Source organism: Pipistrellus hanaki (assembly GCF_964339955.1).
Source record: "Pipistrellus hanaki genome assembly, chromosome: 3".
NCBI classification, from domain to species: domain Eukaryota; kingdom Metazoa; phylum Chordata; class Mammalia; order Chiroptera; family Vespertilionidae; genus Pipistrellus; species Pipistrellus hanaki.
In genome coordinates, this window is record NC_140505.1 from 162,834,872 (window position 1) to 162,851,403 (window position 16,532).

Genomic DNA, 16,532 nt, shown 5'->3' on the forward strand with positions numbered 1-16,532 from the left:
GTTTGCACTCATTTTTACCTTTCAAATGACTCAACTTTTCACACCACTTTAACAGATGAAGAACTTACTAAGGTGGCACTAGTATTATAGCAATCAATGTGCTAGTGTAAGTCCTATTTTTAAAAAATGTCTTTTACAAATTACATTTTTATATATTTTCATTAAAATATTTAAATCGAAATTATTGGGTCATGTCACTTTTTAATATGCTTTCATTTGAATGAACACAGTTTAAAACAAGGAAAGAGTAAAGTTTTAAGAGAAGTAAACATTGAATTTAATGGAGTTTAAGCTTTAATATGATAGCAGAACATCACCAACTGAATTCACATAACTTCCCTTAGCACCATAGTAGGTGACTGAAAAACTGAAGGGAATAAGAGTTCATTCAGAGCTTGACAAGAGTCTATTCAGTAAGGGAACCACTGCTAGACAATGTATCTGATGCCTCATTATACTGACACACTAGAGAAAAATGTTCTGCTTTTTATATTGGGCATTTAAGAAGAAAATGAATATCAAACCAAACATGCTATCTCTGCTTTGCTATGAAATAGTTGAGTCATTTTCATGGGAAGAGTAATGTCAGCATGAGTAATTTTTTTGAAGTAGAAAAAATGTTATTAAAAATGATATTGACTTCCTTTAGTTGTAATTAAAGTTTTTCACTACCAATTGAAGCCATTAAATGATGCCTGTCATACATATGCAAGGGCAAAAGATACATTCAATTTCATACTTAGGTCAGTAAAACTTGTACTTAATTTTTTTTAATTTTTATTTTTTGCTATGAAATTGAATGTACAAATTTAGGAATGAAAGAAAGGGTAGAAGAATAGCATCCAAAGCACATCATGTTCAATAAGATCAAGAGTATGAGATATTGAGAGAAATTCTGATATCTCTAAAATGTGTTTCTCCAATAATATTTCAAATTTATGCTTGAGGAGAAATTTAGTGCCCTAAAGAGTATATAGAAAGAATATATGTTGACCTTCAGATCCTACTGTTTATAACTAGTATTGTATATAAATTGTTTTTAAACCATGTTATTCCTAAACATCCACAGTTTTAAAACTATATTTTATACCAAAATCTCCCAATTAGCAGATATGACCGAAAATTGCCTTTGTGACTTAAAGATATAGGAAAGGTATCATCCAAATTTAATATTTATATTGCATTTAAACATCAGCAACAGTAGAGAAGGAAGATTTTAAAGATGACAGTTAAATTATGTCCATCAATACAAACAACCTTGACAAATACTCAAATTTGGCTGAATTTTAACTGGACATTTATATCAACTACAAGGTCAAGGAATCCCCTACTTCTAAAAAAAAAAAAAAAAAAAAAAAGACATCCTAGCCTGTCTTAGCTAATCTTACCAGAAAAGACGATGGGCAACCTGGATGCTTTGCAATGAGCGGTGTAATAGGAGTTGCACTAGCGGACTTTCAAGGTTCCATTCAAACTTGATTGCCTGAAGTGAGAGATAGAACCACTTTACTCTTTCTTGTCTCAGTAATAAAATTATAGCAGAATACAGAAGGACGTAAGAGGCTTGAGAAAAGACCAGGGAAAATGTCATAAACATTTTAACAAAATCATAATAATACATTTTGATAGCTTTATTTGTTGGTGCATAACTAATAACAGAGCACACACAGATCACACAGTTCAGATTTGTGCAGTCTTGTTTCCTTTCCTTATGTTTGCATTAGTATCAAAGATAATAAATGAGAGCGGGTGGCTGGTAGAATTCAACCATGCCTAGGAGGAGAGTCCTGGTACAAAAATATAATATTATGAACAGTGCTCTGGACATAGAAATGGCATTATCAGGCAATAGGTATTTCTACTCCTTTGGAGATGTAATTAATGCACAATCAAATCCTTAACTAAAATCACCAACTGATATATCAGAATTAAACTGCAGACCTTGAAGCTTTACTTATAGGTTTGAAAGACGATTGTTGCCACCATAACTCACACATTCTCAAATCCTTTCCCTCATCTGCACTGTGAGCAACTCATGTTTTCTAGGATACTCAACCTGGAGGAAAACACAGACAGAGACGCAGCACCTGATATCCTTAGAGACCTACTAAGACCTCACCATCAGCAGTCAGTGCCTGGGCCCCAGTATTGTGCCAGGAATTTGAATATTTTGCAAAAATGAAAACCAGGTTCTCATCCGAGAAATATTCTTTCCTGCTTGGGAGGCAAAACTCTAACTTTAGTTATTCAGTAAGCTCCCGCTCTCTCTCTCTCTCTCTCTCTCTCACACACACACACACACACACACACACACACACACATACATGCATGTACATGCACACACACTCAGAGTTTAAGCCAGGTTTTGTACCACAGTACAGACAGCAGAAAAAAAGTTGTACATTCACACAAACCTGAAGAACCTCCTTAATATGCCCACCATCCCCAAGGATGAGAAAGTTTATGAATTCCTAAGGAGTGGGGGTGATTTCACAAAAGATGATTTCAGCACATTTGCATAAACTCTTGTAGCTGTCTGAATGCTTAACAACCATAATGTATGTTGTCTTAAACTGTAGCTATGACCTTCATTAACTTACTTGCTAATACTGGGCTGACTAGATTTTGGGTTATGTTAATGCCCTAATATGAGCATATCCTATCAGCATATGAGCAGAAGAGATGCCTCAGAATTTATTTCCATGCTTCTGTTTTCAGCTTTCTCTTTAGGTTTCCCCATTATTTCTTCTTGAACCCAATAATTACTTCATCTTGGATTGCCTTCTTTGTTTCCAAACTCCCTGCTTTGCTCTGTCTACTGGTACAATTTCCCCCTAAATCCTGCCTCATCATCTAAGATATAGGCACTTTTTATGGAACTTATCACATTATTATGAACCTACCCGCAAGGTTATGACCTGTGTGTTGTATTGCCTGGGTCTGTATCTTATTTGATTTCTAGCTATGACCCATACCTTCTATTTTCATCATGATCACAGAATCTTTTTATATTGCTTTAATATAGCCTGTGTACTTCTAACAAGACAACACATGAAATAACATGCTTTCAGAAAGTGATCAATAGGACAATTTTCTTCACATCTTGGAAAGTTTTAAAATCAGGTTAGAGCATGGAAGTTCAAGGACAAACTCCACAACAAATGTTTTTATTTATTTATTTTTTGCTAATCCTCACCTGAGGATATTTTTCCATTGATTTTTAGAGAGAGCAGAAAGGAGGGGGAGAGATATTGAGAGAGAGAAACATCGATGTGAGAAAGACACATCAAGTGGTTGCTCCTGCCCATGCCCTGACCAGGATCAGGGATTAAGCCTGCAACTGAGGTATATGCTCTTGAGTGAAATCAAACTTGAGACCTTTTAGTCCACAGACTGACAGTCGATACACTGAGCAAAACTAGATAGGGTCACAACAAATGTTTTTAAAATTCTTTCCAGTTTTTATGTATTTTATAGCCACATTATACACTTCTTGACCACCTCAAAACATTTTATAATATTCACTTTTAATTAAGAAATAGTTATAACTTTACCTAATTGTACCTCTGTGCTTTTGCTATGCTGGATTCTATGTGCACCTTGTCTGAAAAATTTGGATTTGCAGGTATATAGCTATCAATGTGTTGCCAAGTATGTTGGTTCAGACTGGGGATTTCAAATGGGCTTAATCTTAACTACAACCCAGCCTTTAATATAAGAAAACACCCGTTTGTTTGTTTTTTAAAGCAAGCAAGCAAACAAACAAAAAAGGCAAAAAACATAAAGACCACTATTTTAGATCCATTCAGCACTCAGTATATAGTCAACTTGGAAAAAAATATTGTTTATAGTTTGGATATTCTGTCATTTACAGAGTCTTCTGTAAAATGTGTAATTGTTTATATTTCTAGGTAAGTTTATATTTTTTTCTAAAATTACTCCAACAACATTGTGATATTTGATTTTGTCACTAATATATATTCTCTGTAGGAAAAATTTAGGAACTATCTTATAATGCTACTTTTATAAGAATTGTAATCAATTTAGAATACTAAAGGAAAGGCAAGAAATACAAAATTCAAAATTCTGAGGATCTGGCTAGCAAAAGGCTATTATTTATATGACACTTATTAACGTAATTTCTTATTATTTACATAGGTAAAAAGATTTCATCATAAGCATATCTACTTTTTCCCAGTTTAATTAATAAGTGCAGTTGCTTTAAAAATCATTTTTGGCTTTTACATACATTTTTTTTGTAACTGTATGAATTTTGGCTAGAGAATATTGCAGTTACCCATTCTGATATATGAGCGATAATTTCTCCCTTTGGCTGGCTAAACTGCAATATCACTTCAAGTAGTCTGTTGTTGATTCATCAGAAAATTTTAAAGAGAATTCTTTTTTTTAAAATATATTTTATTGATTTTCTTACAGAGAGGAAGGGAGAGAGATAGAGAGCTAGAAACATCGATGAGAGAGAAACATTGACCAGCTGCCTCTTGCACACCCTCTACCAGGGATGTGCCCGCAACCAATATACATGCCCTTGTCCGGAATCGAACCTGGGACCTTTCAGTCCGCAGACCAACACTCTACCGATAAGCCAAACTGGTTTCGGCTAAAGATAATTCTTAGCTAAAATCCTGGAGTTCCTTGGCAACTGTTGTTCTTACCTGAACTAGCTGTGGGAGATAGTCCAGTAGTTCATCATTCGGGAGGCTGTCTAATTGCTGAACTGCCACTTTACGAATTTCTTGATCTGGAAAACTAATACAAAGGCAATATATCCATTAAGCAGTTAATGGTGTGGAATAATACATGAAAAATATCAGGGAAACAGAGAACAAATTCCATCCTCAGTGTGTAAAATAAAATAATGGTCCCACAATCAATTAAGATGACTATTAGTACCAAATAATTATTACTATTTCTGTATTCTATATATCAAGTCAATTGCAGTAGAAAGTCCTTTTGACCAATTTTTGGAAACTTGGGTTTAAGTTAGATCCCTTCCAGTTTTCTTATCTATAAGATGTGGATGATAGTGATTCCATTGCAATAAATTGAATTATTAATAACTGGAAAGGAGTAGAGGAGAGGCCGAATATTATAGGCATGCCCAGAAAAGTCTGGGTGGCACAGGGAAGGTACTTACCTGTCAGTCACACTTGGGAATAGGTCATTGGCCAGAGTAGGCCTGGCCACTGCAAGCATGGAAAGGTAGGAGATCCTTAAACCCTTAAGTAAAGAAGTTATCTCTCCTGGTTTGCCCAGGATTTCTATGACTCTCTCTCCTTTAAAAAAAAAAAAAAAATATATATATATATATATATATATATATATATATATATATATATATATATATAGTATATATATATACACACACACACACACACACACACACACACACATATTAGCTCTAGTAATAATTAATGTCATTTTCTAATACTTTTTAAATCGAATTTATTTAAACAATACAACAAAACTTAATCAACAATATAGTTGCTGTTGTTTTCTACTACTTGTGCCCAACGCTCAGGAAGCATTTCAATCCCTCTGTTGTAAAATTCTTGTGATTTTGATGCAAAAAATTCGGTCAATGCATTTTTGAGGCATTCTTCATTATTAAATTTTTTTCCAAGAAGAAAGTTTTGCAAAGAACGAAACAAATGGTAATCGGAAGGGGAAATATCAGGAGAATATGCAGGTTGAGGGAGAACTTCCCATTCCAACTGGCGCAGTTTTTCAGCAGTGATTCTTGCAGTATGCGGTCGTGCGTTATCGTGGTGAAGAATTACGCCCTTTCGATTAATCAGCGCGGGTTCTTTTTCTCTTAAAGCTTGGGCTAACCTTTCCAATTGGGCACTATACACTGCACTTGTAATGGTTTGGTTAGATGGTAAAAGTTCATAATGAAGAATTCCTTTAAAATTCCACCAAACACACAACATCACTTTTTTTGCATGCAAGTCAGGTTTTGGCGTGGGCTGCGGAGCCTCATTTTTGTCCAACCATTGAGGCCGCCTTTTCAAATTAACATACAGCACCCATTCTTCATCTTCGGTAACAATTTGCTCTAAAAATGGCAAACGGTTTTGACGAGAGAGGAGCGAACTGCAAATTGTGACTCTTTGATTACGGTTGTTGTCGGTCAACTCATGAGGAACCCATTTTTCAAACTTTTGGACTTTGCCAAGTACACGCAATTGATTGGAAATTGTTTTTTGTGAACAATTTAAAGTTGTCGCAAGCTCTTGTTGGGTAATTTGAGGATTTTGCACCAAAAGAGCTTGAAGAGCTTCTTGATCAAAATTGGACACACGGCCTCGACCACTCTTGTCATCTAACGAAAAATTTCCCTCGCGAAATTTCTCAAACCAACGCTGGCATTTTCTGGCGCTAACTGCATCTTGACCAAGAGCACTACAGATGTTTTTTGCAGCCTCACTTGCTTTTCTTCCTAATTGGAACTCGTAAAGCATGCAGTGCCGAATATGCTCTTCATCCGCCATCTTCTTAGCCCTAGTTTTGCAACAAAAACCAAACCAAACACAAACTTTTTCAAGCAAAACTTGTTAATTGCACTTCACACGTTCTGTAGATACCACCTGTTTGAAGGTTATGTCAATACAAGTCAACGCCAAGCAAGATTTTAAACGAATGTTTAAAAACGACATTAATTATTACTAGAACCGATATATACATATATACATTAGGAAGAGAGAGTAATAGAGAGCTAGAAAATAGATGAGAGAGAAACATCGACCAGCTGTCTCCTGCACACCCCCTACTGGGGATGTGCCCTTGACCAGAATTAAACCCGGGACCTTACAGTCCGCAGGCCCATGCTCTATCCACTGAGCCAAACTGGTTTCGGAAGATTCCTGTGACTCTGGTTGCAGGGGTGTGCTCTCCTGGGTCCCCTGCATTCACCCATATGGCTCACAGCCATGTGGTCCCCACACACAACGGACAAGTGGACGGCAACTAGTCTGATGCTATGCGGGACCCAGCTCCACCCATGGAATGGAAACTCTGGACACTGGCTTTGCTTTCAGCTCTGCTGAATCCCCTGCTGCACATCTTCCAGGACTGGATGAAGGGAAATGGGACTTTAGAAACAGAGGGGTTTAATTGCATGAAAATAAAGCTTTCTACCACATCTCATTCTCCCGTGGGGGCCTCTAAACACGCTTATTTCAGCGGTACCTCAGGAACCCCACTCCCACCAGCAGCAAAGGCCATCCACACATTTCTGCAGCAATGATAGGACATCTAACATCTTTTCTAAAATAGTATGCAAATCTTTGCTTATAATTTAGCCATGCATTTATTAAATAAAGCAATTGGTAATGCTTTATTTAATAAATGCATGGCTAAATTATAAGCAAAGATTTGCATACTATTTTAGAGACCTGATGGTTTATATGATTACTAATGGAATACATTTGAATGAATTTGGCCAGATCATAATAAAAATTAGAAATCTAAAGTATTTTATAATAAATTAAAATAATTTAATAAGGCTAACTCTTACTAGAACAGGAGTTCCTGAGGGGAACTGTTACCTTATTCATTTCAGGACTGCACATGCCTATGGTAAGATTTGGCACTCATTAGACACTTAATAAATGTGTGTTGCTGAACTAAATTTATGGAGGTATTTAGCATTTGAAACCCTATTTCAAAGACAATTTATCCTCAAATGGGCTCCTCAGGTTGCCATTATGTTCTTCCATCAGAAGAGTTAGATTCAATTATCTCCAAGCGCCTGGAAGTGCCTCGAGATAACTTTTGGCACCATCTTGCTTTGAGATGATTTTGACATACTGCTTTGACATGATTAAAAATAACCGAGCTTTGATTAGAACAATCCAACGTAAATAAACATGTTTTCAGGAAAAATAGGCTTAATTTAAAATTCCAAGGGCTATTTAATGTAATTCATTGAAAAACAAAGAAATGAATAAACAAATAAACAAAACCCCCAAATCACTTTGAATGATTCCCCCTGCCCCCCACCCCCATCTGTCAGGTAAGAACTTTGAAGACTGGCTGCCAATACTGGGGAGGTCAGAAAGCTTTAAAGTCTTTAGTATCCAGTCTTTGTTCAGCATATGAGGTTACTGAAGGGTGAAATGAATACTATGCAGCTCCAGTGTAAAGGAAAAAATGGTGTTACTCAGTATCTCTCAACTCTCCTCTGAACAATAGTTTGAAATGTAATGTTTAAACAGGTTATATATCTTTTCTTCATTTAAACTGAGCATTTTAATAACAACAAGAATTTCACTTGCAAGGTTATTCACTCAAAACCCTTGTTTCTGACCTGCAAATACAGTTCCAAAAATTTTCTTTCTTTGAACATTCTGGCAATGAGACCTAGTGAGAACTGTAGTGCGGACACATCTCAAGAAGTACCACAAAGGTGAGAAGATCTCAGTGTAGCATCAAAAACAGCTGGAGAGTAGAAAGAGTGTGATAAAAATGCAAAGCTAGAAGACGGTCAGCTGGTTTTAGCCCACTAAGACTTTATTTTCTCCTAACTAAATGTGATTCACTCTAATTTATTGCTCTCATTTCTAAACTATTTGTCTGATGCTTGCAGGCATGAAGGTCAGTGTGAGGACGTTTGAAGCTTTAAAGGGAATAGTTACTTGGTGCATTTTGTTGCCTTAAGTGATTACTTGAGTCAGATACAAGTCACCCAAGCTTTCTTATGTACCAATTTTGTCTTATTGATATGAATAACAACAAAAAATGAAACATGGCAAAACCATGACAAAACAAAACTCTCTGATGGGTACTATACCTCTAATTATGTAGTTATTTCCAAATACTAAAGTGTAAACTCCATGAAATCAGATTTTTTTTTTGCCTGATTTGTGCATTGATATATCCCTAATGCCTACAGATTGGTGGGCGTGCTCTACATATTTATTTGAAAAACATCTAAATCGAATGAATTGTCTTTCCACCTCAAACATCTCTACTTCCAGAGTTTCCATTTATAGCCTGTGTTATCATATTTTTCTAATCATGTAGGTCTAAAAATATGACATAGTTCTTCCCCGTATGCCCTTCTCTTTCCCATCTGGCGAAACTCTACTGATGATTGTAGTCAAAGCTCAAGCACCCATTTACCTGCAAAGCTGTTGTAGCCACTTTGTACACCTGTAGAGCTAATCTTACCCTTTTCTATGAGGTTTTATATTATGTATATGGTTGAAGGCAGGCTTGTTTATTCATTAATTCTAGTGCATGCACAGATGAATAAAAGTTTGTGGAATTGCTAATGATCTTTTATATTGGTATCTAATTAGCTGCTAAGTTCTGTTTACTTTTCTATTCTAATGACTCTAGCATCATACCCGTTTTTAGTTTCTTCTGCAACTGTCTAGTCTAGGCATTATTTATCTCATGCTGGTACAAAAGTTTTTCATAGTAATCCTATATAATAGAAGCCTAATATGCTAAGTGTCCAGTCATCTGGTTGTCCATTCAACTAATCAAAGCATAACATGCTAATGATATGCTAAGGCTGCTATGATGTACACTGACCACCAGTGGCAGTCACTCAGTGCAGGAGCTTCCCCCTGGTGGTCAGTGTTTTCCAAAAGAGGGATGGGTGCTGCTCAGCCAGAAGCAAGGCTCACGGCTGGCGAGCATAGTAGCAGTGGCGGGAGACTTTTCTGTCTCCATGGCAGCACTAAGAATGTCCAAATTGTCAGTTGGACATCCTCTGAGGGCTCCTGGACTGCGAGTGGGGGCAGACTGGGCTGAGGGATCCTCCTGGGTGCACAAATTTTGTATACCAGACTTTTAGTACCTTATAAAATTTCTTAATTTATTTGTAAGTTTATTTCTCATAAAACATTGAATGGTTTGCTACTTTCACTGGGTCTCTTTCAGCCCACGTAAATATTCAAGGCTAGTTGAACACTTCAGATTTTTCTACACTTGTGATAATGCATAAACTACTCTGGCTCATGGGGAAGATATTTTTACTCTGAAAATGCCATGTGAATTCCCACAATTGTGAATGCTGTAACTTTCACTAGGAATATCCTCATTTTTCTTCTTGAAATCTATTCCTCATTCAAAATGGGGACCAAATACTCTTCAGGTAAGGATCCCAATCTTCTGTAATCAATTTTCTGAAATCTAAGGGCATTTACTAGATGACTCCATAGTCACTTAGGATATGCTAGTGTGCATTAGGGTTTATCTTTTTATAGATGTATCTCAACTAGTGAATAAATCAACTGAGAATAAGGGTTGTTACATCTTTTATTTTTATGCCTGGGATTTAGTGCATGCTTCAGACATGCATTGATTATCCTATATAATCCTATAAAATAAAGAGGTAATATGCAAATTGACCATCATTCCAACGCACGAGATGGCTGGCCCAGGTGGTCAAAGATGGTCGCCCCCATGTAGACACAGATGGCTGGCAGGGGAGGGCATTTGTAGGCAATCAGGCCAGCAGCATGGGGGGTGGGGGGGTGGGGTGGCAGTTGGGAGGAACAAGGCCTGAAAGGGAGGGCAGTTAGGGGCAATCAGGCCTCCAGGGGAGGGCAGTTAGAGGTGACCAAGGCTTGCAGGGGAGCAGTTAGGTGTTGATCAGGCTGTCAGGGGAGTGGTAAGGGGGTGATCAGGCTGGCAGGCAGAAGCAGTTAGGGGCAATCAGGCAGGAAGGCAGGTGAATGTTTGGAGCCAGCAGTCCTGGATTGTGAGAGGGATGCCCAAACAAGACATCCCTTGAGGGACCCAGTTTGAAGAGGGTGCAAGCTGGGCTGAGGGACACACCCCACCCCATGCACGAATTTCTTGCACTGGGTCTCTAGTAATATAACAAATAAAATCATATTATGAAGCCCCTTTCATTTTTGATGTGCTCTCATTTATACAGATAGCAATAGGTATAATTCCCAAACACCATTTATATAAATTCTAGATTTTCCTTCCGCTCCATTCACATGGTAAGAGAAAAACAAATCTAATTACAGTGTTAAAAATAATATTTTTTTCAGACTCCTTCAGCAACAACCTCCCCACCTCCAAAAATACTTCACAATCTCATGACATCTGCCTAGTATAATCCAAAAGAAAAATTATATAGTTGTATCTATATGTATAAATGCTGGAAAAATGCTTTTGTCCCTTAATGGAAAGGTATATATCTTTTATTCACTACTGTTGTTTGAAGTTCAGAAAGAAAGTGGGAGCAAAATTGCTAAGAAACTAACTAACCACATGATATCCTGGATGTGACTAAGACCTAACAACATTAAAGCACATCCAAATATAACTCGCATTTGGCTATTTTAGAAAGAGTTGGCCACATTAAAAGAGACTGGCAGAGTTAGTGAAGTTCCTGGGAAATGGGCTTTTTCATGCATTGCTGACAATATATAGCAACATGAATTAAAAAAAAATCTTTAAAATGTGCTTATTCCTTTACTAGCAATTTTACTTTTGGGAATTTATCTTAAGAAAATAACCAGAGATGTGAGTGAAATCTATGTATATTTATGCAAAACTGACAATGATAGAAATGTCTAAAAATAAAAAGTTAAATATCAATGACCAGGCAATAGAATATATGCAGTCATTAAAATGTTAAATAAATATTTAATGATATAAAACAAGCATGTCAAACCCAAAGGCTAACACAGGTCAAATAAAAAAGGTTTAAGTTTATGTGGGCTGAAAAAAAAGAACAAAAGCTTCAATTTTCATAGAAACGTAGGTTTGTTTTGATAGAGACATGCTGAATACAAAGGGCTGAAATAAATGAGTAATTGTTAACATAAAATAAAAGAACATTTTAATAAAAATTAATATTTTTCTTGAACATTAACTTACCAGACACTGAATAACTACACACATTATTAAATATAATGCAAATAAATCTATTTTTCCTTTTCTCTAAAAGTGAAATATTTCTTTTTGCACACACCAAACAAGTAAGTACAAGACTAATGATGGGGCAGTTGGCTGCTAAAATATTCACTGCTAGCATTAGTGGAGAGAAATGGTCACCTGTGTTTAAAATGCATAAGGGAAATGAATGCAACATGATTATGGTAATCAGTATTAGCAAAAGTTATAGTTTACTATTAATAATTATGTATAACAGGATATTGTAAAAATTAAGTTATGACATTTTTATTAAAATGTTTCTTACATACCGTTATGTGGACTGGGCCACAAAAATATTCAATGTGGGCCACATATAGCTAATGGGCTTCAAGTTTGACATGCTTGATATAAAACATTATGAAAAATATATATGAAGGATCAAAATGTTAATATCAAATATCTGAGTGGAAGTTTCATGGGATAACTACAGTTTTCTTTTTTACCCTTAAAGTTATCAGTTACTAAAAATATTTGTAAAAGTCCAGCCATTCAACTTATTATGAAAATCCTATATAATAAAGAGGCAATATGCAATTTAACTCTCACGCACTCACAAGATGGCTACCTACAACCAGGCCAGCAGGGGTGTTAGTGAGGGATGACCAAATGACTGAACAGCAGGCTGCATGGGGCGACCAGGCCAGCAGGTGGGCAGTTGGGGGCAATCAGGCCGGGGGCGGGGGGCAGTCAGGGGTGACCAGGCAGGCAGGTAGGTGAGCAATTAGGAGCCAGAGGTCCAGATTTGTGAGAGGGTTGTTCCATTGCCAGTTTAGGCCCGATCCCAGGGACATCCCCCAAGGGGTTCCAGATTGGAGAGGGTGCAGGCTGGGCTGAGGGGACCCCCCTCCCATGCATGAATTTTGTGCACTGGGCCTCTAGTATATTAATATTGGAAAATTCGTTGACATTAGATGAAAGCTCCCAACTATATGTCCTTTTAAGGATGTAAATCATCATGTGAAAGAATAAGAATTATACTGTATTTTTAAGTCAACTTAGATTATTCCATTAACATAATAGGTCCCAAAGAGATCTTTGCCTCTGTACAATTTATGTTTAATACCTTTTCAGGCTCTGAACTTAGCCATAGATCAATGGACAAAGATGTTCTACAAATCCTGTCATCCTGTCTGTGTCCTATTGTCTGAAACTATTTAAACATCCTTTTTGGGCTATAGCTGTTGGCATTTCATGCTTAGTAACTCATTCCTCAATAAGGTGAGGGTCATCCATATTAGTTCTCTGACTGTGGTGTGATATTTACAGATTTAAATGTCATATGAAGCACTGTAACCTATTTTGAATTTTCCACAAGCCAGGTATTTGTACTTTCCAACAACCTGATTTTCTTGAAAAATACATGTAATTCCTGCCAATAAAACAGGTGTCACTCCTTAGCTATTCTGACCACTTTGTTACTGTAATTATTCTAGGCATAGACATTACCCCTTGAGTCTGGAGAAGAAGCAAAATTATTGTTAGAAGATTCATCAGGCTGATATCGACCAGGTATCACTTATTTACAATAATAAAAGATTTCCTTATAATCAATCAGAAAATAGATGATTTACAATGTAATAAATTGATATCTGTCTAGTTTGATTGATTAAAATATTAGTTGGTTGGAGTGTCATCCTATAAATCAAAAGGTTGCCAGTTTGATTTCTGGTCAAAGCACATATCTAGGTTGCAGGTTCGATCCCCAATCAGGGCATATATGGGAGGCAACCAACTGATGTTTATTTCTCATATTGATGTTTTTCTCTCCTTTCCGTTCTCTCTAAAATAATCAATTTTAAAAAACCATATTTTTGAGTGTGGATTAAAAACAAATACAAGGTCAATAAAATTCCATTACATGTTGAGGAAGAGATTACATCAGGTAAAAAAAAATATTTTTATAATGAAACAAAATTTAGGCTTATAAGGGTTCAAGTGAAATACTCATTTCTTTGAGGATATTAATAATTTTTAAAAGTTCATTTAAGCAATTATATGTTACCTAATTTAGTTTCCCCAAGCATGTCTGAATTATGGTCAAAAGCAAAGCATTGGACTGGCTGGCTTACTATTCAGCTTTACAAGAGTAAGCAGTGCTTCTTCATATTCAGGACTTAGTTGCCTATGAATTGAGCTACCAATAGAGTTTTGGGGATCTGTAAAAGGGCTTTATACTATAGCTAATATAAATATAACTCTATACAATAATTGTTAAGGAATTACCTTAAAAAATACACACGGTCAATTGTCTAATGAGGATATTCAGATAGGAAGAGAAAGTACTCCTAGAAGATTAGGATTGTAAAACTTAATAAAAGAGATCCAAGTTATGTGGCGAAAAATTTCGAATGGTGAAAAATTAAGTAAAATTAAAGCAACTTCAAGATAAATATCTTTCAAAGGAGCTACAGGAAAAAATCAATTCTATATTTGTTAACACTTTAGAGTAAACATAGAGAAGAAGGCCAAGAGGAGGATTCAGTCAGAGTGCTAATCCTTACATGAGCAGAAAAGGAAGAGTATCAAGTTTTTAGGTAACTTGTTGGCTCAAATTGCACATAGAAACTGACCAGAGGATAAGGTTTGCTGTGTAACAGAAGTCCTCCTATTTTTTATCTCAGGACCCATTACACATTTAAAAATTAGGGGAGATTCCCAAGAGTTTTTGTTTATGTGGGTTATAGCTGCTAATAATTACCATATTAGAAACCAGAGCATTTAAGAAATATAGGGTATTCCCCAAAATGTATACACACACTTTGAATAATTTTAAAGGCAGTGTTTATTAAAATACATTTCATTGTCAAAACTGAGTTATCAGCTGTTAAAGTGTCTATACAGTTTTTGGGGACACACTGTATTTATTATTTCATAAATACATTTGATAAATGAGTGTGGATTAAATAGCTGTATTTTCAACAAAAAGAAAATACTCAGTGATAAAAGCGATGTTATTTTACATTTTTGCAAATCTCTTCAATATCTGGCTTAATAGGAGACAGCTAGATGCTCCTATCTGTATCTGCATTAAACCTGCTGCAATACAGCCTCTGGAAATTCTACTCTGCACTCATGAGTAAACAAGTGTGACAGAGGCAAATGACAACTTAGAATTATTACAGAAACAGTTTTGATCTTTGGCAACACTATAAGCATGTTGGGGACCACAAACCTCACTTGGAGACCCTTTGGTGTACAACATAGTTTTGGCATGTGTCATTGTTGTGGGGCCATCAGTCAAGGAACAGGCCCTGCAATTGTCACTAAGATAGCAGCACACCAACCTAATTCTTTCCCAAGTAAAAAAATAAAATAAATATATGTGGCAATATATCTATATCTATATCTATATCTATATCTATATCTATATCTATATCTATATCTATATCTATATCTATATCTATATATCTATATATATCTATATTTATATCATCTATATCTATCTCTATATATATCCATATCTATACTATATCTATATCTATATCTATGGCTTTGAAGACATTTGAGAAACATTGAGATTAGGGTATTGTCATTCCCCTTCTCTTCCCTTAAATATTTACAATTTCTCTCATCTCAGAGGGCTTTGGGAATATCACAAAAGACTCAGACATGCTTCAACAAGGCCAGTGGAGTCGAGAAATGAAATTGCAACAGAAAAATACATCTTTCAACTTCTTCTGTTTGACTTATTATTTTGTAATTTCTAATCCTTTATTTTCTCCCATATCATAGTTTTTCTATTTTTTCCTTCTTTGTCTAGTTTGAAAAATGATATAGGATCAATATCTTACTCAAATAACTTTTGAAGTGATGGGTGAAAGCCAAATAGGCCATAACAAGAATTGACCTTTAAAAAAAGCAACTTTGAGTAAACTGAAAAGCAAAGCAATCTGAGATTAAGCATAAGTGTAACGGAAATGTCAGACTTCAGAATACATAGTAAGAATTCACACAGAATGCCGTGAAGCTACTCACAGTTAAAAGCCCCAATGTCAAGTTTGAATTATAAAACTATCAGAAGTGCAGAACTGTTTCTCCAACAAGCTTTGAGTCTGATGATACACTCTGCATCAGCTTTGAAGAAAAATAATATGACTACCTTTGCTATTTTTCTAACACTAAAATGATCTGATGTGACAAAAGAAATTTTTTTTTTTTTTTTTTTTAGAAAATGTGATGAAGAAAGATTCTTTAGGATCATTGTAAACCTTTATCTACTGCATAATTCATGTCCCTTCAAGGATTTTCACTGATGGTAGACTATTAGAACTCACTGAAATTTGGAGACCTGGTTCAATCTCCTGATTACATGATGAAGAAACTGAAATTTGAAAAGTTTAAGCTGTTTGCCCAAGGCCAGTTGTTGGTGGCACTGAAATTAGAATACAAATGTCCAGAATACTGGGCAAATAGGCTTTCTACAATACTTTTAGCAAGGCCTTTTTATCTTTTGACTAGATATTTTTATATATGTTTATATAAAACCCATCAGTCTAGGTGGGGTGCATTATTTACTTTACTGCACTCTAAATGGTTCTATAGGGACCATAATAGTCATCAGTATAATTTGTCAAGTTGGACTGAGGCATTGACCCTTTCAT

General features: G+C 35.8%; 1 protein-coding gene across 1 annotated transcript in view; it reads right to left on the reverse strand.

The window, feature by feature from the left end:
• PIK3C2G (phosphatidylinositol-4-phosphate 3-kinase catalytic subunit type 2 gamma) overlaps positions 1-16,532 on the reverse strand; it is a gene marked incomplete at its 3' end in the record, with an annotated part of 306,003 nt that overhangs the window by 151,526 nt on the left and 137,945 nt on the right. Inside the window, exons 18-19 of the mRNA XM_084877162.1 lie at positions 4,677-4,770; positions 1,389-1,483 (exon numbers count right to left, since the gene is read on the reverse strand). Coding sequence (XP_084733288.1) covers positions 1,389-1,483; positions 4,677-4,770 — 189 coding nt within the window. The remainder of the gene's footprint in view (positions 1-1,388; positions 1,484-4,676; positions 4,771-16,532) is intronic.